Source organism: Aotus nancymaae, unplaced genomic scaffold (assembly GCF_030222135.1).
Source record: "Aotus nancymaae isolate 86718 unplaced genomic scaffold, 86718_ANA_hifiasm-v0.15.2.pri h1tg000008l, whole genome shotgun sequence".
NCBI classification, from domain to species: Eukaryota; Metazoa; Chordata; class Mammalia; order Primates; family Aotidae; genus Aotus; species Aotus nancymaae.
Genome location: NW_026988419.1, coordinates 25,120,725 through 25,142,751, shown reverse-complemented (window position 1 = coordinate 25,142,751; position 22,027 = coordinate 25,120,725). Strand labels below are relative to the sequence as shown.

At 43.8% G+C, this 22,027-nt stretch overlaps 1 protein-coding gene across 2 annotated transcripts; it reads right to left on the bottom strand.

The window, feature by feature from the left end:
* Positions 1-10,848: 10,848 nt before the first annotated feature.
* Positions 10,849-14,132, bottom strand: LOC105712745 (gamma-crystallin F). 2 transcript variants are annotated; one of them, XM_012445937.3, is made up of 4 exons: positions 14,124-14,132; positions 13,764-14,006; positions 11,676-11,678; positions 10,849-11,121 (listed from the first exon to the last, which is right to left on the bottom strand). In XM_012445937.3, exons 1-4 carry the CDS (start codon positions 14,130-14,132, stop codon positions 10,849-10,851), a joined length of 528 nt encoding a protein of 175 aa, XP_012301360.1. The 2 variants fall into 2 exon arrangements, with proteins under 2 accessions (XP_012301360.1, XP_012301361.1); XM_012445938.3 differs by lacking the exon at positions 11,676-11,678.
* Between the last annotated feature and the right edge of the window lie 7,895 nt (positions 14,133-22,027).

Genomic DNA, 22,027 nt, shown 5'->3' with positions numbered 1-22,027 from the left:
GCTCTTTAAGGGGAAAATCTCTGACTTATTCCTTTTTGCACTCCCAGAACCTGACACATTGATTGGCACACAGTTAGAGCTCAATCAATGCTATTCCTTCTCCCTTTTCCTTAGTGGCAGCAACTTTATCTTATCATCCCTGAAATGTTTCTGCTTCATTCAGCAGCATTAAGACCTGGGTCATAAAAGGCACTCAATCATTATTGAAGGATGAGCTAAATTCATGTTGTGGCTGTCACAGCAGCTCTTAACCTGTGTCTCACTCCACATTGAGCTTGACTGTTCTAGAACCCTTCTTAGTTTCTACCTGCTCAAGTCCACCCAGCTACAAACAATGCCTGTTACCTGCAGACTTGGCCCTCCTAATTATAAAACTGATGAGAAAATCTGATAGTCAACATATTAGAAACCTTGACTACTCAGGTGTGGGGTCTTTTTCTGCCAACATACAGTATAGTCAGTGTTCTTTGAAGTAATAGAGGGGAGCAAAATCACAGATTCCTGCCTGGACATTAAGCTACTTCTGCCCACTAGCCAGTCCCTCCAATGGGAATGGCATTTTGCTTCACTGGCTTCAGCTTCTTGCCTGAGGTCCCTACTGGGATGGATGCCCAGACTTGAGCAGTAGCCTGATAGGTGTGGGTCCCTGGCACCTGGCCAAGCTCCTGATGTCCATATTTACTGCTCCCACTATCCCTTTTACTGAGTAAATTACTGCTAGAAATGTCACATCCAGGATAAAGTAGACACATCTTCCTGCAACCACCCCCACTCCGTTTGTCTATGTCCAAGTGTCTCCTTACCCACAAAGAGGCAGTATCGCTTAATGCTGAAATGTAGGAACTCTGGAGTCAGAAAACTCTGGCTTCCAATCCTGGTTCTGCAACTTTTATTTGTATGTGGCACTGGATTAATCCTTTAATTTCTGAACATGTATCCTTGTTAAATGCACATACTACTGGTATCTGACTCACTATGTTTGTTATAAAAATATTGAACAATCAAACAGATGTGAAGTAAATGGCGCCATGCCCAACACCCTGGAAACAGTCTAGGAATGTTGTCGATTATTATTGTTGGCTGCAGGGCAGGAGAAAACACTGTAAAAACAGCAGAGTAGCCTTCCCAAGCTGTGGTCCTTTCAGCAGCTGCTCAGTCATTGCTCACTGCTGCACAGGTTATATTATACAGTACCAAGAAGCCAGCTTTACATACCTGGAAATAGATTCCAGATGTTTAAAGAATGTAAGTCTTTTTTGGCCAGGCACGGTAGCTCACACCTGTAATCCTAGCACTTTGGGAAACTGAGGAAGTCCGATCACTTGAGCCCAGGAGTTTGAGATCAGCCTGGCCGACGTGGCAAAACCCCATCTCTACAAAACATACAAAAATTAGCTAGGAGTGGTGGTGTTACAAGATCTTTGGGGTGTCACTTTTCTGGCTGCTATGCCTGGCTTTGTCTGAGTTCTTGCTCTGCATCCAGAAAAAATGAGGTATGCAGACAAGTGGAGGGTGAAAAAAACAAAGAGGAGCTTTACTGGGTGTTAGAACAGCTCAGAGGAGACGGCAGTGGGTAGCTCATCTCTGTAGGCAGATCATCCTGTTGAGTCTTCAGCTCTCAGCAGAGAGGAGGCCCTGGAATTGGTGGCTGCTCTCTATAGGCAGGTCAACCTGTCAAGTGTTCAGCAATCAGCAGAGAAGAGGCCTGGAGTGGGTGACTCCTCTCTGCCAGCAGATCATCCTGATGAGTATGCAGCTCTCAGCAGAGAGGTGGTCCTGGAGAGGGTAGCTTCAGGCCCCCAGGCTTCAGGCCTTCTTTGAACTGAAGGTGGGACTTCACTCAGACCCATTCCCTTCTGCCCAGGGGCCTGTCTGCCTCCGCCTCCATTCATGGAGTGTAGACTGTTCATGCCAAGTGCCTGCAGGCCAGTGCGGAGCTGCCCTCAGCCCTTCCTTGGCTTCCCTCCTATACTCATCAGTGCCCATAGCCCGAAGGGGGCCAAGGTGGCAGGAGGCTGTCATGTCAGTGTTGCCCTGAGTGTGTGCCCACCCTGCCGGACTGCGACAACTCCCAGGCTCAGCTTCAGTTCTGCTCCATGATCAGAGCAGGTGTGGAAGCTGGGAGAGGCCAGACAGTGGGAACAGGCACTTCTGAGCCTGTAGGGGGTAGGGGAGCCTTTCTGGGCCCCCAAAAGCACAGAGGCACTGGGGTCTGGAGCCACAGCAAGCAACTGCAGCAGCACGTGGGGAGGGCGGGGCTCCTGCCTGCTCTGTGGAGAGGGAGGCCCAGGCCCATCTCCCTGTTGCAGCCAGAATCTTGGCAGTGACCACTCTAGATGGGCTGCCGCCACCATCAGTGGCATGTGCCTGTGGCCCCGCTACTCGGGAGGCTGACATGGAAGGATTGCTTGAGCCCAGGAGGTTGAGACTACAGTGAGCCATGATCTTGCCTCGTACTCTTCCAGCCTGGACAACAGAGCAAGACCCTGTTTTAAAAAAAAAAAGAATTTCAGTATTTTCCTGTGGAATAAAACCTCAGAGGAGAGTCATCTGAACATTCTAATTAGATTTTATCTCTAAAATTATAGTGATGTGTATTATACCTCATGGGGAATGTTTTGTTTGTGCTAATAGAGGTATTATAATTGATGGCTCCAATGAGGAAGGGGGTAGAAAAGCGATCCCTTCCTACCCTGTTACCATTTTTTAAAAGCTTCCTGGAAGGTAGCAATTGCAATGAATTCTTATCAGCTCTGGACAGCTTGAGATATGGCAGTTTAAATAGTTTGAGCTTCTGTCATTAGAAACACCACTGGGTTGGTACCTGTATCTGCTCTACCTACCTCCCACTTTTTTTTCTAAAGCATTTTCTTTTCTTTTCTTTTTTCTTTTTTCTTTTTTTTTTTTTTTTGAGATGGAGTCTTACTCTATTGCCCAGCGTGGAGTACAGTGGCATAACCTCGGCTCATTGCAACCTCTGATTCCCCAGCTCAAGCAATTCTCCCCTGCCTTAGCCTCCCGGTAGCTGGGATTACAGGCACTCGCCACAGCGCCCAGCTAATTTTTGTATTTTTAGTAGAGATGGGTTTTCACCATGTTAACACTGGCCAGGCACAGCATCTCATACCTGTAATCCCAACACTTTGGGAGGCAGAGGCGGGCAAATCACTTGAGGTTGAAATTTCGAGGCCAGGCTGACCAACATGGAGAAACCCCGCCTCTACTAAAAATACAAAAATTGGCCAGGCGTTGTGGCGCATGCCTGTAATCCCAGCTACTTGGGAGGCTGAGGCAGGAGAATTGCTTGAACCTGGGAGGTGGAGGTTGCAGTGAGCCGAGATCTTACCATTGCACTCCAGCCTGGGCAACAAGAGGGAAACTCCATCTCAAAAAAAAAAAAAAAAGAGAAGTTTCTCTCTGTGCCTGTCTGGATGTTATTTTAGAGTCAAGCTTGTGGCTTTCAAATGCAGAAATGGGCAGTAGAGAACAACACTGCACACTGTCCATTATCTCTGAATACGATTAGATCGATTTGAGATAGCTTAAGATGAGGGGGATGGGATAGCTTTATATGTCTGTAGACACCAAGAGAGGGAAGGAAGAACCGTGGAAGTCAGCCAACAATGTTTGGGATAGGTTTCCATTTTTTTTTTAAATAAAAGATTTCTGTAAAAGAAAAACTATTCATATACAATGGTAAGAAAAAAATATACAGGATATTAAACAGTTGGTTGAGAGAAAACCACAAATAGAGATTGAGCTTGAAGATGAAGTGAAGGAAATACTTGAACACAGATGTGGGGTCTCTTTTATTCACGAACTCAGTGTTTCATAAATTAAGTGTGGGCCTGTCAGACGTTGAGAAATGGAGGAAGAAGACATAGGACTCTTTTATTATTTATTTATTTATTTTGAGACAGAGTCTCACTCTGTCACCCAGGCTGGAGGGCAATGGCGCAATCTCGGCTCACTGCTGCTTCACTTCCCAGGTTGAAGCAACTCTCCTGCCTCAGCCTCCCAAGTAACTGAGACTATAGGCACAAGCCACCATGCCTGGCTAATTTTTTGTGTTTTTAATAGAGACGGAGTTTCGCCATGTTGGTCAGACTGGTCGCAAACTTCTGACCTCAGGTGATCCTCCGGTCTCAGCCTCCTGAAGGGCTGGAATTACAGGTGTGACCCACGGTGCCCGGCTGACATAGAGCTCTTTTAAAAACCGCAGTGTAGATGCTGGATTGTCTATTCGAAAAGGCCATACCCATTGGGGAGAGCACAAGAGCAATGGGCATGCCTCTCTTCACTATCTCTTAGGAAATGCTTAGGATGTGTCACAGAGATCTCAAATGCTTCTTTTAAAAGTCTACATTTGATTAGTAACCACTAGCTAAGTTATAAGCTTAACCTGCATATACTGCATAGCAGAGTATATTTTAAAGGTGCAAAATAATCACTTACTATTTGTGATTTTGGAAAAGGCTTTTAAATCATACTTGCCTTCCTTCTGGCCAGCAAAGGGTGGAGCGCTTATCCAGACCAAATAAAAGCATTTTCTAAATGGAAGGGATGGAAGCTACTTTAAACACTCAATGGAATTTTTGGCACTTACGGAATTTTTATCCATTTAGTCTTCGTGTGGCACAAAAGGCTTCCAACTCTTCCATTAAAAAAAAGAAAAAGAAATAGTAGAGTCATAAATAAAAAACAAAAATGTGAGAAGCAGAGTACAAAGAAAAAGGAGTTTCATGATACATGAATGGAAACACTTGTTAATAATAAATTCCACTGCTGTGAATTTAAGCCCAGCTGAGTTGCGTAGGCCTCATATTCTCACAATCTTGTTCCTAAGCAAGGTAAATGTCTCCCTGGTGCTTAGGTGATTCTGTGGCTTAATAAACAGAACGTTCAGCTTGGAATGGGTCCTAGCCTGCTCATCACCATCACTAGGTCTCTCTGTGCCTCTTTCTGCTTCGTCCGTCTGTCCAGGTCGTGTTCGCTGCCTGATTCTGTCGCCAGGCCAGGTCCTGGCCCAGGAAAGAATATTTGCAATCCATAGTTGCTTTGCCTGTGGATGGTGGTTAGTTTGATTTGGAAAGACGCAGGGAGTCCCATCTTGGCCCTGGATCCAAATCTTGTTTTCTAATAAAGCTTTATCATCATTAAATATTAGGAATATTTGGATATCCAAAATAAATAAGTGAAGTAGTATACATAAGTCAATAAAATGTAAATCAGGGGAGAGAAATTATTTGAAAATTGTGTAATTATTTCATAATTAATGTCTCAGTGGGACCTAGGCATCAGCATTTTTAGAAAGCTCCATGGGTGACTGAGTGTGGTGGCTCATGCCTGTAATCCCAGCACCTTGGGAGGCCAAGGCAGGGGGATCCCTTGAGGCCAAAGGTTCAATAACAGCCTGAGCAACATAGGGAGACCCCTATCTCTACAAAAAAAATGTTTAAGTTGGGTGTGGTGATGCACAACTGTAGGCCCAGCTACTCAGGAGGCTGAAGCAGGAGGATCACTCAAGCGTAGGAGTTCGAGGCTGCAGTGAGCCGTGATCGCAACACTGCACTCCAGCCTGGGCGACAGAGTAAAAACCTGTTTCTAAAATAAAATAAAATAAAATAAAATGCAGATTCCAAGGTAGCAGGTCTGGAGTGAGGCCTGAGATTCTGCCTTTCTGACAAGCTCCCAAAGCATGCCCTGTGCTGCTGATTTTCGGACCACATTTTGAGAGGAAAGGCTTTTACTCAGTGGGTCCCAAATGTTTCATGTCATAACCCTTCCCAGAGAAGCTGGTTAAGCCTCACAGATGCTCAGGGCATTCTATGAAGGTTGCTGATTCAGGAGGTCTGGGAGTCTGCGTGTTAAAAGCTGCCCAGCTGATTCTTGGCTTACGTGCCTGCTGGAGAAAGGCTGCCCTGACTTCTTTTACGGTGTTGATTGTTTGCCTGGCTTTTGTTGTTTTGCTTACTCAAGCTTCAAAATCTTATTCTCTTTCTTAATAATTCTAAATATGAGTATATAGGCAACATGATATTTTTTAGTATTCATTAAAGTTTTCAAAATTTTCTTGATTACCTGGTAGGCAGTAATTTTTAATACAATGGGCAAATAATTGAAAAAAAAGCTTTGATCCCATTTATCTAATTGTGTTGGCATTGTTCTTGCTGATCTCAATGTTCTTGGATCTAAAAAACTGGTTAAAAAGTTATCACCATTAAGAAAAAACACTTTAGTTTTTAAAAATTAATTTTATTTTTTTTAAATGAAAGATATATTTTCATCATGTTAAGCCACTGGTTTTTTTTTTTTTTTTTTTTTTTTGAGATAGAGTTTCCGTCTTTTTGCCCAGACTGGAATGCAATGGCGCAATCTGGGCTCACTGCAACCTCTAAGCTGCTGAACTTTGGGCATCATTTGTTACAGTAGTTAGCTCTCTCTGATGCATACATTCTTCTTTGCTTTGTGCCTTTAAAGTTGAGGTGCCCCGGGGACTTTTCCATCTATGCACAGTCCTTTGGGGACCCCACCTACCGTCTAACGATTTGGAAACACAGATCTCCCCCCATGCCTCTTTCTTGAGCAGGCTAGTGTAACCAGTTGCCTGGTTAGTAACTCCACTTGCATGTTCATGGACATTTTCAAACTCTTCTCATCCAAAATGAGATGTCTGATTTTTTTCCCAAACCTGCTCCGACTGTGCTTCTCCCTGTATCGGTTGGAGGAACTCCATTCTTCTAGCTGTTCAGATCAAACCTCTCTCACACCCATATTTAATTCATCCAGAGTTTTTGTTGGCTCTCCCTGCCTAATAGATTCAAGATCCGACTACCTCTCACCTCTGTCAATGCCATGACTTGCCCTAAGCCACCACTCTTCCTTGCATAAGTATCTGCTGTAACTTGCTAGCTGTTGTCTTTTTCTTCTTCTCCCCTTCCTCTTTCTGTTGTAAAGTTTCTTCAAATAACCTTAGCGGTTGAGAGGTAACAGAAACAACCCGTGTTGCAAACATTGTATTCAATATTCTAATTTTTGCTTTTAGAGGGAAAAAATTTGTTGTTAAGAGAAAGTTGGAAGGAACTAGGTTTGGTTAACTGAGCTAAAAAGTTTTTTTTGTTCTTTTTTTGAGATGGAGTCTCGCTTTGTCGCCCAGGCAGATGCTCACCACAACCTCCGCCTCCTGGGTTCAAGCAATTCTGCCTCGGCCTCCTGAGTAGCTGGCACTACAGGTATGCACCACCACGCCCAGCTAATTTTTGTATTTTTAGTAGAGACGGGCTTTCTCCATGTTCATCTGGCTGGTCTCAAACTCCTAACATCATAATCCACCCGCCTCGGCCTCCCAAAGTGCTGGGATTACAGGCGTGAGCCACCGCGCCTGGCCAACTGAGCTAAAAAGTTACTGGAATAGTTCAGATGGAAAGAGATGACAGTGAGAAGGCAAGGGTTTTAAATAGCACGTGTTCATTCTTTTATAACAACCTCTTCAGATTCACAGGTCTGGGAATGTGGTTGCTTTGCTTGTGGAGAAAGCAGCTGTGTTCGTGTTTGGTATGTACAATGCTTCTCCTATATTGGTTTTTGCTGATATGGATGTGAAATGGTTTTGCTTGTTCCATCGTTCTCCTTCTTTGCGTGTGTGTTTGTGTTTGTGTGTGTGTGTGTGTGTTTTAAAAAATCTTTTTTGCTTTGGAGCTCAGGTTCTAAATCCTCCTCTGAGCCTTCTAATGACATCTCTTCTGTCTCAGTTAAGATCTGATCAATAATGTCATTTTCTCTCAAATCTGGCTTTAACCATTTGACTACCCTCTCCCTTGCTTTTTCCCTCTCAGCCCCAAATACTTCAGCTAAGGTGAATTATTCAGTGTTTTCTTCTATGCGCCATGCTTTCTTCCCTGTGGTACGAGATTAGTTCATGACATTTCCACCACCTTTATACCCATTTCCTCTAAATCCAAATAACCTAATAGTAATAGTCGATACTTGGTAAGTACTTACTCTGCGCCAGGCAGTGCGTTAAGTGTTTATGGCTATTTTATCATTTTAACCCCACACCATATAAGGTTGACCATTTTATGATTCCCCCCTCCCCTGCTTCTTTTTTGAGACAGAGTCTGGCTCTGTGGCCCAGGCTGGAGTGCAATGGTGCCATCTCGGCTCACTGCGACTTCACCTCCTGGGTTCAAGTGATCCTCCTGCATCAGGCTCCTGAGTAGCTGGGATTACAGGTGCCTGCTGCCATGCCCTGCTAATTTTTGTATTTTTAGTAGAGACAGGATTTCACTGTGTTGGTCGGGCTGGTCTTGAACGCCTGACCTCAGGTGATCCGCCCACCTCGGCCTCCCAAAGTGCTGGGATTACAGGCTTGAGCCACTGTGCCCGGCTTATGATCCCTATTATACTTCCAGGTTTGCCCCACCCAGATGCCCCTGGGTCCTCTTTTCCAGCTCTGCGTGCTCAGACTCCTGCTTCTGTGAGCTAGGCTGCAAATGCTTGCCCTACAACCTTCTTCACATTACCCCTCACCATGGAGGGACAGTGGAAAGGCTCTGGGAGTTTGTGCCCCTCCCCCATGGCCAGTGACAGAAGGAACTGGTGTGGGAACACAAGACCCAGATTCGTGGCCTCAAGGAGGGAGAGGCTGAAGTGTGATTCATGCTCCAGGACTCCCGGAGGACCAGCCTCAGCTGGCTTCCTTCCCCTTCCCTGTCTTGCTTCCCTACTCTTTCACTTTTCCTCTTGGGAGCTCATTCCCCAGTAAATCATGACCTGTGTCTGGAGGAACTCAACTTAAGACTCTAGCCTGGCTCATGCAAGGTACAGTTGCTATTCAAACCCAAGCAGTCTAAATCCTACCCCAGTTCAGAGTTCAAATCCCTCTGTTATGATGCCTCTCATGTCAGTATGATGACTCTGTTTCAATTTCTATTTCTTAGAAAATGTTAGAAATTTTACCCGAGAGGGCTGGGCGCGGTGGCTCACGCCTGTAATCCCAGCACTTTGGAAGGCCGAGGCAGGTGGATCACGAGGTCAGGAGATCGAGACCATCCTGGTCAACATGGTGAAACCCCGTCTCTACTAAAAATACAAAAAAAAAAAAAAATTGGCTGGGCACGGTGGCGCGTGCCTGTAATCCCAGCTACTCAGGAGGCTGAGGCAGGAGAATTGCCTGAACCCAGGAGGCGGAGGTTGTGGTGAGCCGAGATCTCGCCATTGCACTCCAGCCTGGGTAACAAGAGCGAAACTCCGTCTCAAAAAAAAAAAAAAAGAAATTTTACTCGAGAAATTTTGGAGCAATATCTTTGATATTTGCTCACAGTTCTGAGTATGATACTGGGAGTATTGAAAGTCCTTTCTAGCGATGGCTGAGGCTGTATTTGGAGCATCTCACTATACTCTGACAAATGTCTTGAGCATCTTCCTCCATGCACCACAGCCCCGTGGACATGCATCCGTCTATTATGCTACTGGGATCATGATTTCAAAAATTCTTTTGGATCTTCTGCTCCCTCCCCTGGACTGTGGACTCCTGGTGGCCTATTCATAGTTGTTTCCCAATGCAGAGCACAGTGTCTGAATGGAGGTGTTAATCTTTTTGGATGTAATTCTGTACTACAAGAAAGTGGATTTAGAACTGTGGTTCTCAAGGCTGGGCCCGGTGGCTCATGCCTGTAATCCTGGCACTTTGGGAGGCTGGGGTAGGTGGATAGCTTGAGTCCAGGAGTTCGAGAACAGCCTGGGCAACATGGCAAAAAACCCTGTCTCTACAAAAAATACAAAAATTAGCTGGGTGTGGTGGCATGTGCCCATAGTCCCAGCTATTTGGGAGACTGAGGTGGGAGGATCACTTGAACCTGGGGTGGTTGAGGCTTCAATGAGCCATGATCACACCACAGCACTCCAGCCTGGGTGACAGAGTAAACCTTGTCTAAAAAAAAAAAAAAAAAAGACCAGGCACTGTGGCTCACGCCTGTAATCCCAACATGTTGGGAGGCTGAGGCAGGTGGATCACGAGGTCAGGCGGCAGATCACAAGGTGGATCACTTTGGAAGGCTGAAGCGGGTGGATCACGAGACCATCCTGGCTAACACGGTAAAACCCTGTCTCTACTAAAAGTACAAAAAATTAGACGGGTGTGGTGGCATGTGCCTGTAGTCCTAGCTAATTGGAAGGCTGAGGCAGGAGAACTGCTTGAACCCAGGAGGCCGAGGTTGTAGTGAGCCAAGATCACGCCACTGCATTCCATCCTGGGTGACAGAGCTAGACTCCCTCTCAAAAAAAAAAAAGAAAAATTGTGGTTCTCAAATTTCATTTACATAAAAATTACAGTGGGGAAGGTGGTGGGCTTAAGTAATCCACATTTTAAGAAGGTGATGTTTAACCTATTATTGATACTTTGAGAAACACTCATTTATAAGGTCCAAACACTGAATACTAACCAACAGTTATGTTACAAATACTTATATGCATTTACTTCATACCTGGTACTGTTGTTAGAAAACCATAAATATTCACTCATTTAATCCACATTTAATCCTCTTGAGGTGAAAAGTACCATTAACCCCTATTTTTACATATTAGGAAACTGATGGACAGAGATGCTAAGTAACTTGCCCCACACCTGTAACTAGTAAGCAGAGCTGGGCCCAGGCGTTCTCGCCCCAGAGGCTGTGCTCTTAACCCCTTTCCAGTGATACATGCAAGAAAATCCACATGATTCACAGTATGATTTTTGCTAAGCCCTTCCAAGGAGGCTGAAAGGAACAGAGGATACATAACTGCATGGGACACACAGGAAATATTTTATTAGTTTTCAGATGGAGCACAGGATAGAGTAAAAATATTTCAGTAGAGCTCCACGGCTCTCCTCAGGGAGCCCACTCTGGCATCCGTGGCCCCCCAGTCCTGGTGCCGCCTATAGTCCCCCGGCCTCAGCAGGTACTGCCGCCCCCGGTAGTTGGGCAGCTCATAGAGGACCCAGGAGCCCTCCAGCACATTGAAGGAGTGGATCTCACTGAGGTGGAAGCGGTCGTGAAGAGAGGAGCAGTCCTCGGTGATCTCCACCATCTGGCCCCTGCAGTCCTCTCGCTCATAGATCCTGATCCTGTGGGAGCTGGCCTGGGGGTTCAGCAAACAACAGATGAGGGGACGTCAGAAAACCTGACTTCCTGGCAGATGGACTTAAAAATTTTTTTTTGTATCAAAAGTGACCAGACTGAAAGAAAGAGACTGCCAACACCAGGGCAGCCGTGTATAGTTGGGTAGGTTGCGCACTGTGAAACTCAAAAGGCCGCCATTCCCCATTTATTTGGTATGAATGGTGCTCCCTGGGGTTTTCTGGTACAATCTACATGAATAGACACACTGGTCATGCTCAGTACCCCTTTTAAATATTGTATGTATTTTTTTTTTGTTCTCTAAGCTTCATAAATTTATGGTGGTTTGGGGCTCTTCTTGGATGACCCACAAAATAATGAGATTTTAAAACAAAAAGGCAAATGTATTCTAGCAAAAGATATTATTTTGAATCTCAATACCATTAGAAGAAGCTAGAGGGAGAGGAGGTTGAATTGTTTTTACCCAAATGAGGCTTAGATTGGTGGCAACTCAGGAAGTCCAGCCCAAGCAATCCTGCATCCGTGCCTTTCTGCTTTAAGTCCTGCTGCTCTAACATGCTGAAAAGCAAGAGCCATCACGAAGACAGTTCTCAGCTCCAATATGTGCTCCTACAAATCAGTTTTATTTATTTATTTAGAGTTGGAGTTTCGCTCTTGTTGCCCAGGCTGGAGAGCAATGGCGTGATCTCAGCTTACTGCAACCTCCGCTTCCCGGGTACAAGTCATTCTCCTCCCTCAGCCTGCCCAGTAGCTGGGATTACAGGCACACGCCACCACTCCCGGCTAATTTTGTATTTTTAGTAGAGATGGGGTTTCTCCACATTGGTCAGGCTTGTCTCGAGCTCCCAACCTCAGGTGATCCGCCTACCTCGGCCTCCCAAAATGCTGGGATTACAGGCGTGAGCGACCGTGCCTGGCCACAAATCAGTTTTAGGTAATAATCAAAAATGGAAGTTCAAGATCATGAAGGAACAGCTGGGTATGGTGGTTCATGTCTGTAATCCCATCACTTTGGAAGGCCAAGGTGGAAGGATTGCTTGAACCCATGAGTTCAAGACCAGCACAGACAACACAGTGCACAGTGAGACCCTGCCTCTACAAGAAAAAAAAACAACAACATATATATATATATGTAGTCGGGCATGGTGATGTGCACCTGTGGCCCCAGCTACTTAGGAGGATCACTTGAGCCCAGGAGTTTGAGGCTGAAATGAACTATGATCACACCACTCAAGCCAGCCTTGGCGACAGAGAGAACCTTGTCTAAAAGAAAGATCATGAAGGAGGCTGATACAAGTTCAAGAGTGTGAAACCTTCAGAAAAATGAAAACTTAGGCTGTTTTTCCTGAGCTATTCCTGTCTCTTAGTTTTTTTTTTTTTTTTTTTTTTTTGTTTTTTTTTGAGATAGAGTCTCACTCTGTCACCCAGGCTAGAGTGTAGTGGCAAGATCTCAGCTCACTGCAACCTCTGCCTCCCAGGTTCAAGCGATTCTCCTGCCTCAGTCTCTAGAGTAGCTGGGACTATAGGTACGTGCCATCACAACCAGCTAATTTTTTTTTCTTTTTTTAAGTAGAGATAATGTTTCACCATGTTGGCCAGGCTGGTCTTGAACTCCTGACCTCAGGTAATCAGCCTGCCTCGGCTTCCCAAAGTGCTGAGGTTACAGGCATGAGCCAGTGCGTCTGGCCATATCGCTTGTTTTGAGCACTTGTTCTTCCTTCATTTGTTTGTTCCTTTCCATTGTCTCAATATATTTCTTCCTCTACGTTAAAATATTCTTTAGGGGCCAGGCACAATGGCTCATATATACATATATTTTAGGGAAGATTCTCATGAGCAATTCTTTTTGAGGTTTAAGTGACTGCTAATAAAATGGATCTTACAGTCTGTAATTAGAAGAGTTGGAACTTGAAACTGGAAATCTAAGTTTTTAGGCTTCTAATGGCAGGCTGGGTCCCTATCGAGCTATTAAACCCTGTGAGGTGATGTCAAACTTCACAAAAGTGGTGCATGTTCCCAGGACTCTGTCACAGTCAACTTAGAGAATCCCTAACTGTGAAATTCCAGGCTGCTGGGGCTTCATTTGGGTAACAGTGGGCCCTGCAGGAGCTATTGGAATCTCAATGTTGGTTACCGGTTTGTCTAATCAGAAGGCAGGACTTGAGAGGTCCTTGATGTTCATAATAATAGTTAATACTTGGGGGTGGGGGTTGGCCTGGACCAGGCGCTCTCCTTCCATCCTCACTGCAGCCTTAGAAAGGAACTACTCTTATCAGCCCTGTTTTACAGATGAAGTAAGAAATAGCCACTTAGCCTATGGCCACCTGAGAACAAGAAATCAATCTGTTGCTCATCTGTCACCTGTGGCATAGACACTCTGAGCTAATGCCATGCACAACTTATTCCCAGTGAAGATAAATTTGACTTTAGAAAGACAAATAAGATGTCCAATTGAAAGCACTGCATCACACGCGTTTTCAGTGGGAGGAAGACTTACGAATGTTAATAAAGAAAAAGAGAATATGGTTAGAGCCAGAAAAAAGAAAGCTGCCATCCCATCCCATCGCCTGTCCTGTGAATCATCCACGTGGATCACTGATGCGACTCGAGGGCACCGAAGGGACTCGGCGGGACTGCACTCACCTGGGGGATGAGACGGCAGGAGCGGACAGAGTCGTTGAGGCCCATCCACTGCTGGTGGTTGGCATAGTCGCCGCGGCGCAGGAAGTACTGGGGGCCCGAGTAATTGGGCTGCTCATAGAGCATCCAGCAGCCGCTGTCCACGCGCACTGAGTTGCAGCGGCTCAAGAAGGGCTGCAGGTTGGGGTGGTCGCTGTTGCATTCGTAGTGGCGGCCCTGGAAGCCCCGGTCCTCATAGAGGGTAATCTGCAAGGCAAGGCGAAGCAAGGCAAGGGCTCAAAGGCCTACTCCCGCCCCAGTCTCAAGTCCCCGCGATGCAGGGAGCTTCAGGGGCGCGGGGCGCGGGGCACACGCTGGGCTCACCTTCCCCATGGCTGGCTAGGCGTGCAGCTGGGCTGAGCGGGTGGGGCGGCGCGGCGGGTCTATATAGCAGGAGGGCTGCTGCGTTGGCAAGAACCGCACAAAAGGGGCCCGCGGAGGGGAGCAAGGGCATTTTTTCCCTCTCTCTCTCTGTTCTATATAATGACTGTGGGGGTGGGGGTGGGGAATTTATTGTATGTTTTCTTTTAGACTCTCTAAAGCTTTCGAATTGATGATCTGGTTAAAACTGTCAGTGCCATTCGGGCTTTTACATAAAGCCTATTTGGGAAATTGGAATTGAGCAAGTGCTTAAGAGTTAATAATTGTAATTAAATGTTTTATTTACCTTTTACAAGTTCAGTTTGAGCATCATCGCAGAATAGTGACCAAGTAGAATGTCGAAATGGACTACAGCGTGAGGTGTTTAGATTACAGAGTCTTCTTGGTGGGAAAATGTGAAACTCGAGGATGAACTTCCCTTCTGCTCGGGATGTTTACAGTAGGATGTGATTCTCCTCTAAGAGAACCTCTCTGTGATCCTACCTGCTGATAAGCAGGGTATCAGATAACTAATACAGGAGGTTGGATGCCCGGGGTTGGACTTGAGGAAGCCCTGTTTAGGCACCTGGCCTCAGCTCTGAAATCTGGGGCCTGGGTGGAACCAGGGAGGTCTTCAGCTTCAGCACCGAGCCTGCCTCAGCACAGGCAATGAAACCGGCAACTTTGGGATTCATGAAGTGACCCACTGGCGGTTATTACACTGCTAACTTTCTATTTCACTAACATATTTGCTAACTAAGGGCCAAGCTTAGTTGGTTCTAGCTGCTGACAAATGCAAGTTAACATGCAAATATAACACATTGAAAATTCTACAATCTTGCAAAGATTCTGTCTTCTTCACCCTGGGACAAAACCCTGGTGGCTCTCCAGTTAAGACTCTGACTCCAGGGGCTGGATGGAGTCTTCCTTCCTTTTGCTGAGAGCTACAGCACCACCTGGTGTTCCTCTGTCTCTCTTTTTTTTTTAGATGGGGTTTTGCTCTTGATGCCCAGGCTGGAGTGCAATGGCACGATCTCGGTTCACTGCAACCTCCCCCTCCCAGGTTTAGGCAATTCTCCTGCCTCAGTCTCCCAAGTAGCTGGGATTACAGGTGCCTGCCACCACACCCAGTTAATTTTTTGTATTTTAAGTAGAGACGGAGTTTCATCATCTTTGCCAGACTGATCTTGAACTCCTGACCTCAGGTGATCTGCCCGCCTCGGCCTCCCAAAATGCTGGGATCACAGGCGTGAGCCACTGCACCTGGCCTCCATTCTTTTCACAGAAGGGTTTCTCAACCACAGCACTATTTTGACATTTGGGGCCAAAAAATTATCTGCTGGGTGGGGAGTCTGTCCTGTGCTTTGCAGGACAATTAGCAGCATCCTGGCCTCTACCAGCTGGGTACCAGTAGCATTACTCTCCCGTTGTGACAAGCAGAACTGTCTGCAGACATTGCCAAAGGTTTCCTTGGAAGCAAATCCACCCGTATCCCCCATTGAGAACTAGTGATTTACAATAACTTTGGCGCACTCAATCTCATTCCTTAGATTCTTGCTATCCAAGTCTAATATTAAAAAATAGTTTTCTTGGGACAAATTTTATATGATCCGTGAAGTTTAATAAGCCTCATTTACATCTTTCTCTTTTAAAAATTCTAAGTTTTGTGGAAAATTAGAAACTATAGATCAGTAGAAAGAAGAAAAGATTTTAAGCCATAGTTTTGTATAAAAAGTAGCACTGTTGGCCGGGCGCAGTGGCTCACGCCTGTAATCCCAGCACTTTGGGAGGCCGAGGTGGGCGGATCACGAGGTCAAGAGATCCAGACTATCCTGGCCAACATGGTGAAACCCCATCTCTACTAAAAATACAAAAATTAGCTGGGTGTGATGGCACGCACCTGTAGTCCCAGCTACTTGGGAGGCTGAGGCAGGAGAATTGCTTGAACCCAGGAGGCGGAAGTTACAGTGAGCCGAGATCGCGCCACTGTACTCCAGCCTGGCGACAGAGTGAGACTCTGTCTCAAAAAAGAAAAGAAAAAAAAAAAGTAGAACTGTTGATGTATATTTAAAAACTCCTAATTCTCACACCTGTGATCTAATATTTTCATTTCTAGGAATTTGTCTAAAGGAAATAAAGGTGCATACAAAGATTATGCACAGTGATATTTTATCAGAATGGTGTTTATAATATAGAAAATTGTATACAAATAAAATGTCCAGAATAGGGCATTGATTAAATAAATCATGGAACACGTGTTTGATGAGATGCTATGAAGCTACCAAAAATCATGTTGTCAAAGAATTTATTTAAGGGTATGGAAAATGCTTACTACATGTCAAGTTAAAAAGAATCCTAGTTTATTATACTCTGAAAATTACAAAATATTGAAAGAAATTAAAGAATAAATCGAAAACATATCCTATATTAATGAAGTGGAAGACAACATTGTTAAGATGTCAGTACTACTCAAAGCAATCTATAGATGTAATGCAGTCTCTATCAAATCTCAGTGATTTTCTTAAGCAGAAATGAAAAAATCTATCCTAAAATTAATTTGGAATGTCAAGGGACCCCGAATAAACAAATTAGTCTTGCAAAAAACATAGTTGGAGGTTCCTTATTTCTAATAAGGAATGCTGACACATGCCATATGGATGAACCTTGAAAACATGTGAAGGGAAATAAATCAGACACAGAGAACAAATATTGTATGATTCCGTTTATTTGAGGTACCTAGAATAGTCAGAAGCATAAAGACAAGAAGTGGAACAGTGGTTACCAGAAACTGGGGGAGGTAGGATTGGTGAGCTGTTGTTATTATGACTACAGAGTTTCAGTTTGGGAGGATGAAAAAATTGTGGAGATAGATAGTACTGATGATTGCACAATAATGTAAATGCACTTTATGTCCCTGAATTGCACACTTAAAATGTTTACAATGGCAAAGTTTACTACTATAGATATTTTTATATATAAATATAGTATATTTTTATATGGAAATATTAGATTTTTTACTACAACATAAAAATTATTCCATGAGCAATAAGGGAAAAATATTTTATCTATTAATTTCTCGATTTTGATAATTGTACTGTGGTTGTAAGAAAATGTTCTCAGCCAGGCGCAGTGGCTCACGCTTGTAATCCCAGCACTTTGATTAGGCTGAGGTGGGCGGATCACAAGGTCAAGAGATCGAGACCATCTTAGCCAACATGGTGAAACCCTGTCTCTACTAAAAATACAAAAAAAAAAAAAAAGAAAGAAAAAATTAGCTGGGCATGGTAGCATGCACATGTAGTCCCAGCTACTCAGGAGGTTGAGGCAGGAGAATCATTTGAGCCCGGGAGGCAGAGGTTGCAGTGAGCCGAGATCATGCCACTGCTCTCCAGCCTGGTGACAGATTGAGACTCTGTCTCAAAAGGAAAAAAAGGAAAGTGTTCTCAGTACATATGGATAAGAGATTCATTATGTCTGCAACTGGTTCTCAAAGGTTTAGGAAAGAAATGTGTGTGTGTAGGAAGAGAGAGAGAGAGAGAGAGAGAGAGAGAGAGAGAGAGAGAGAGAGAGATAGAGAAAGGAATAAGATTTCCCAAATGTCCAAATGTGGTAAGATGTTAACATTTGGGAAATCTGGATGAGGGGTATATAAGAATTCTTTGTACTCTTCTGACAAATTTCTGCAAGTCTAAAACTGTATAAAAATAAAAGCTGAAAGAAAGAAGGAAGTTAACAAAGTAGGTTACAAAACATTTAAAACCTTATAAATCAGTTATATATATGCCTAAAATCATGTGAACCAAAATCGGATTATTCTGTACTTTTTCTATGCTTATTTCCATAAAGAATGTAATTAGGGGTAATTTTTATTAAACTTTCTTTATAACTTTTCTTTATCTTTCAACATTTTTGTGATAAAAATTTTTAAAGTCAGAACAAAGAGAGTAATGGATGCTCATTTTTAAACTATTGTTAAAATTTTGTTATGCTTTGGTGAAAAAATGTGATGTTGGCTGGTCGCAGTGACGCACACCTATAATCCCAGCACTTTGGGAGGCCAAGGCGGGAGGGTTGCTTGAGCCCAGGAGTTTGAGACCAGCCTGGACAACATGGTGAAACCATCTCTACCAAAAATACAAAAATTAGCTGGGCGTGGTGGTGCATGCCCGTGGTTCCAGCTACTCTGGAGGCTAAAGTGGGAGGATGGTTTCAGCCCCGGAGGCAGGGGTTGCAGTGAGCCAAGATCACACCACTGCACTCTAGCCTTGGAGACAGAGCCAGAATCTGACTCAAAAAAAAAAAAAAAAAGAAAAAAGAAAAAAAAGTGGGGGAGGAGGGATGTTTAGGAAGCAGTTAAAATTTTGAATCTTTTACATTCAGTGAGCATTACATCAAATACCTTTTCTGGTTACTGCTTCATAAAAAGTGGTTCTTTAAAAAACACCAAAACATTTATTAAGTACATGTGCTGTCATTTACTTATCATTCCTCTATTATTAGAAAATTACCGGTTTTCATTTGTTTTATTATAATAAAGATTGCGTGAATAGTTTGTGCATAACATTTTTTTTCACGTTTAGGATTTGTTTCTTAGGTTAGGTTCCTAGAAGTAAGCTCAAAAGTTAGTTTATATTTCGTCCTCTGCTGTTCTTGTGACATTCAACTCCTCATTATCACAAAGGACTGAAGTGTAAATGTTTGCTAATAGTTGGTACCATCTGAATTGCCTCCCAAGACAGGGTGAATTCCATGGATTATAAAGGAGTTAAAGAGTGTCCAAAACAAAATTTACTTTAAATTTTTTGTAGTCAGCCAGGAACCAGGCGTGATGGCTCACACCTGTAATCACAGCACTTTGGGAGGCGTAGGCAGGTGGATCATTTGAGGTCAGGAGTTCAAGACCAGCCTGGCCAAAATGGTGAAACCTCATCTCTAACTAAATATACAAAAATTAGCTGGGCGTGGTGGCGTGTGCCTGAAATTCCAGCTATTGGGGAGGCTGAGGCAGGAGAATCAGTTGTACCCAGGAGACGGAGGTTGCAGTGAGCTAAGATCACACCACTGCACTCTCTAGCTGTTGTCCTCTCCATCTCAAAAAAAAAAAAAAAAAAAAAAAAAAAATCTTATAGTTCTCTCACTTAAATATTCTTAAAGGGAAATAAAAGAATATTCAATATAATTGACATCTTAAAATTTGTTTTTTCTATTTTTACCCTTCCCTCCTTGGACTTTATCCTTCTTTTTCCTTTTATTCAGTTCACTCTGATTTCCCTATAACACCAAAGCTCACACTGAAGAATCAGATAACATTTTTTTTTTTTTTTTTTTTTTTTTTTGAGACGGAGTTTTGCTCTTGTTACCCAGGCTGGAGTGCAATGGTGCGATCTCGGCTCACCGCAACCTCTGCCTCCTGGGTTCAAGCAATTCTCCTGCCTCAGCCTCCCGAGTAGCTGGGACTACAGGCATGCGCCACCAAGCCAGCTAATTTTTGTATTTTTTAGTAGAGACGGGGTTTCACCTTGTTGACCAGGATGGTCTCGATATCTTGACCTCGAGATCCACCCGCCTCGGCCTCTCAAAGTCCTGGGATTATAGGCGTGAGCCACTGCGCCCGGCCTGAATCAGCTAACATTTTAAGGTCTTCTTCAATCCTGGGAATTTGTGCTCTGGACATAATTGCGCTAGAGGCAAAGACTGCTCTTGTGTTTCTTCACTCAACCTTTCTTGTATATTGCCCACGTTGCAGCTAATAGATATCCTGTGGTTACCAGGGACACAAGCTTTGGGATGATGCAGATGCTAAATACCGCGGGAGTCAGACAAAACCTGGGACCCTGATGATGTTGTTGAGCTGCTGAATCAACCATCCCTAAACCCTGTGCTCCCAGGACTTCCTGTCATGTGAGCTGGTAGATTTCTATCTTGCTTACCTATTTGACATTAAGTTGCTGCTACTTTCAGTCTAAAGCATTCCTTTTTTTTTGAGTCGGAGTTTCGCTCTTGTTACCCAGGCTGGAGTGCAATGGCGCGATCTCGGCTCACCGCAACCTCCGCCTCCTGGGTTCAGGCAATTCTCCTGCCTCAGCCTCCCTAGTAGCTGGGACTACAGGCGCACGACACCATGCCCAGCTAAATTTTTTTTGTATTTTTCGTAGAGACTGGGTTTCACCATGTTGACCAGGATGGTCTCGATCTCTTGACCTCGTGACCCACCTGCCTCGGCCTCCCAAAGTGCTGGGATTATAGGCGTGAGCCACCGCGCCCGGCCAGTCTAAAGCATTCTAAGTCAGATCCATTTCTGGCTGTGGGATTAGGGTGAGTTTTGATCTAGTTAAAGGCTGAGTAACTCACAAGGGAGAAGATACGGAAGAGAAATACTAGTGAGGAAAAGATGTAAGTAAGGGCAGAGATGTGAAAGTGTTTGGTGTGCTTGGAGGACTCAGATGAGATGGGAAGGAAAGACAGCTGAGAAGGAAGGACAGCTGAGAAGGGAGGACAGCTGAGAAGGGAGGTCAGGAAATAGGAGATGAGGTAGTCAGGCTGGAGATCAGGTTCTCAGGAATTTGAATTTTTTCCTATGGGAAGTGGGGGAACATCAAAGGTTTTTAATCAGGGAAATGACAAAACCAGAGTAGTCTCTAAGCACTTACATAGTGACTCCTCCTTTCTAAAATTCTAGCAATGAGAGTACAAATAAGACAGAATAAAAGATAGGAAAAGAACTAATGTAAGTGAAGATACTGTAGGACAGCCTTATATGTAGTATACTAACTCATACATATGTACATCGCATGAGGTTATATAAATATATATAACTGTGTGTGTGTGCACGTGTGTGTTCAGAGAGAAAACAGCTTTGGATTATTCAATATTTTTTTTTTTTTTTTTTAATTAAAAATGCTATTTTTTTTTTTTTAAAGAGAAAGAGAGAGAGAATAGAAAGGAAGAAAAAGGAAGAGAAAGAGAGAGAGAGAATGGGGAGGAGGGAGAAGGAAAAGAAAGAGGGAGAGAGAATGGGAGTATTGCTTTCTTGCCCAGGCTAGAATGCAATTTAGTAATGGGTATTGAAAACCTCTTGTATACTGATAATTATACTTAATGATGTAGTCAGGAAGGAATAAGGGAAGAAGATAACAAACAAACAGCCAACCAATATTTCATTTAAACCTATGAAATGCTATGCGATTACTGAGGAGTGATTTACTTCCAATTATATAGTCACTTTTGGAATAGGTGTGAGGTGGTAATGTATGTTTTGTGTATTTGAAGTGGAGAGTTCTATAAACGTTTATTAAGTTTACTTGTTCCGGGTCTGAGTTCAAGTTCTGAATATCCTTGTTAATTTTCTATCTCATTGATCTATAGAATCGTTAGCTCTTCTTGTTACATTGATCCTTTTGCCATTATGTAATATCCTTCTTTGCCTCTTTTGATCTTTGTTGCTTTAAAGTCTACTTTATCAGAGGCGAGAATTGCATCTCCTGCTTTTTGTTTATTAGTTTATTTTTACTCTCTGGTTGGTAAATCTTCCTCCTTCTCTCTGAGTCTTTGTGTATTGTTGCATGTAAGATGGGCCCGGATGCAGCATACCGATGGGTTTTGGCTTTTTATCCAATTAAAATATATATAAGTTTAATACCGGCGTTTGATGCTAGCTGGCTGTTTTGCCCATTAGTTGATGTAAATTTTTTATTGTATTAAAGTTCTTTGCTTTTTGATATATTTTTGGAAAGGCTGATATTGGTTGTTCCTTTATATGTAAAGTGCTTCTTTCAGAAGCTCTTGTAAAGCAGGCCTGGTGGTGGTGAAATCTCTAAGTACTTGTTTGTTCGCAAAAGATTTAATTTTTCCTTCGCTCATAAAGCTTA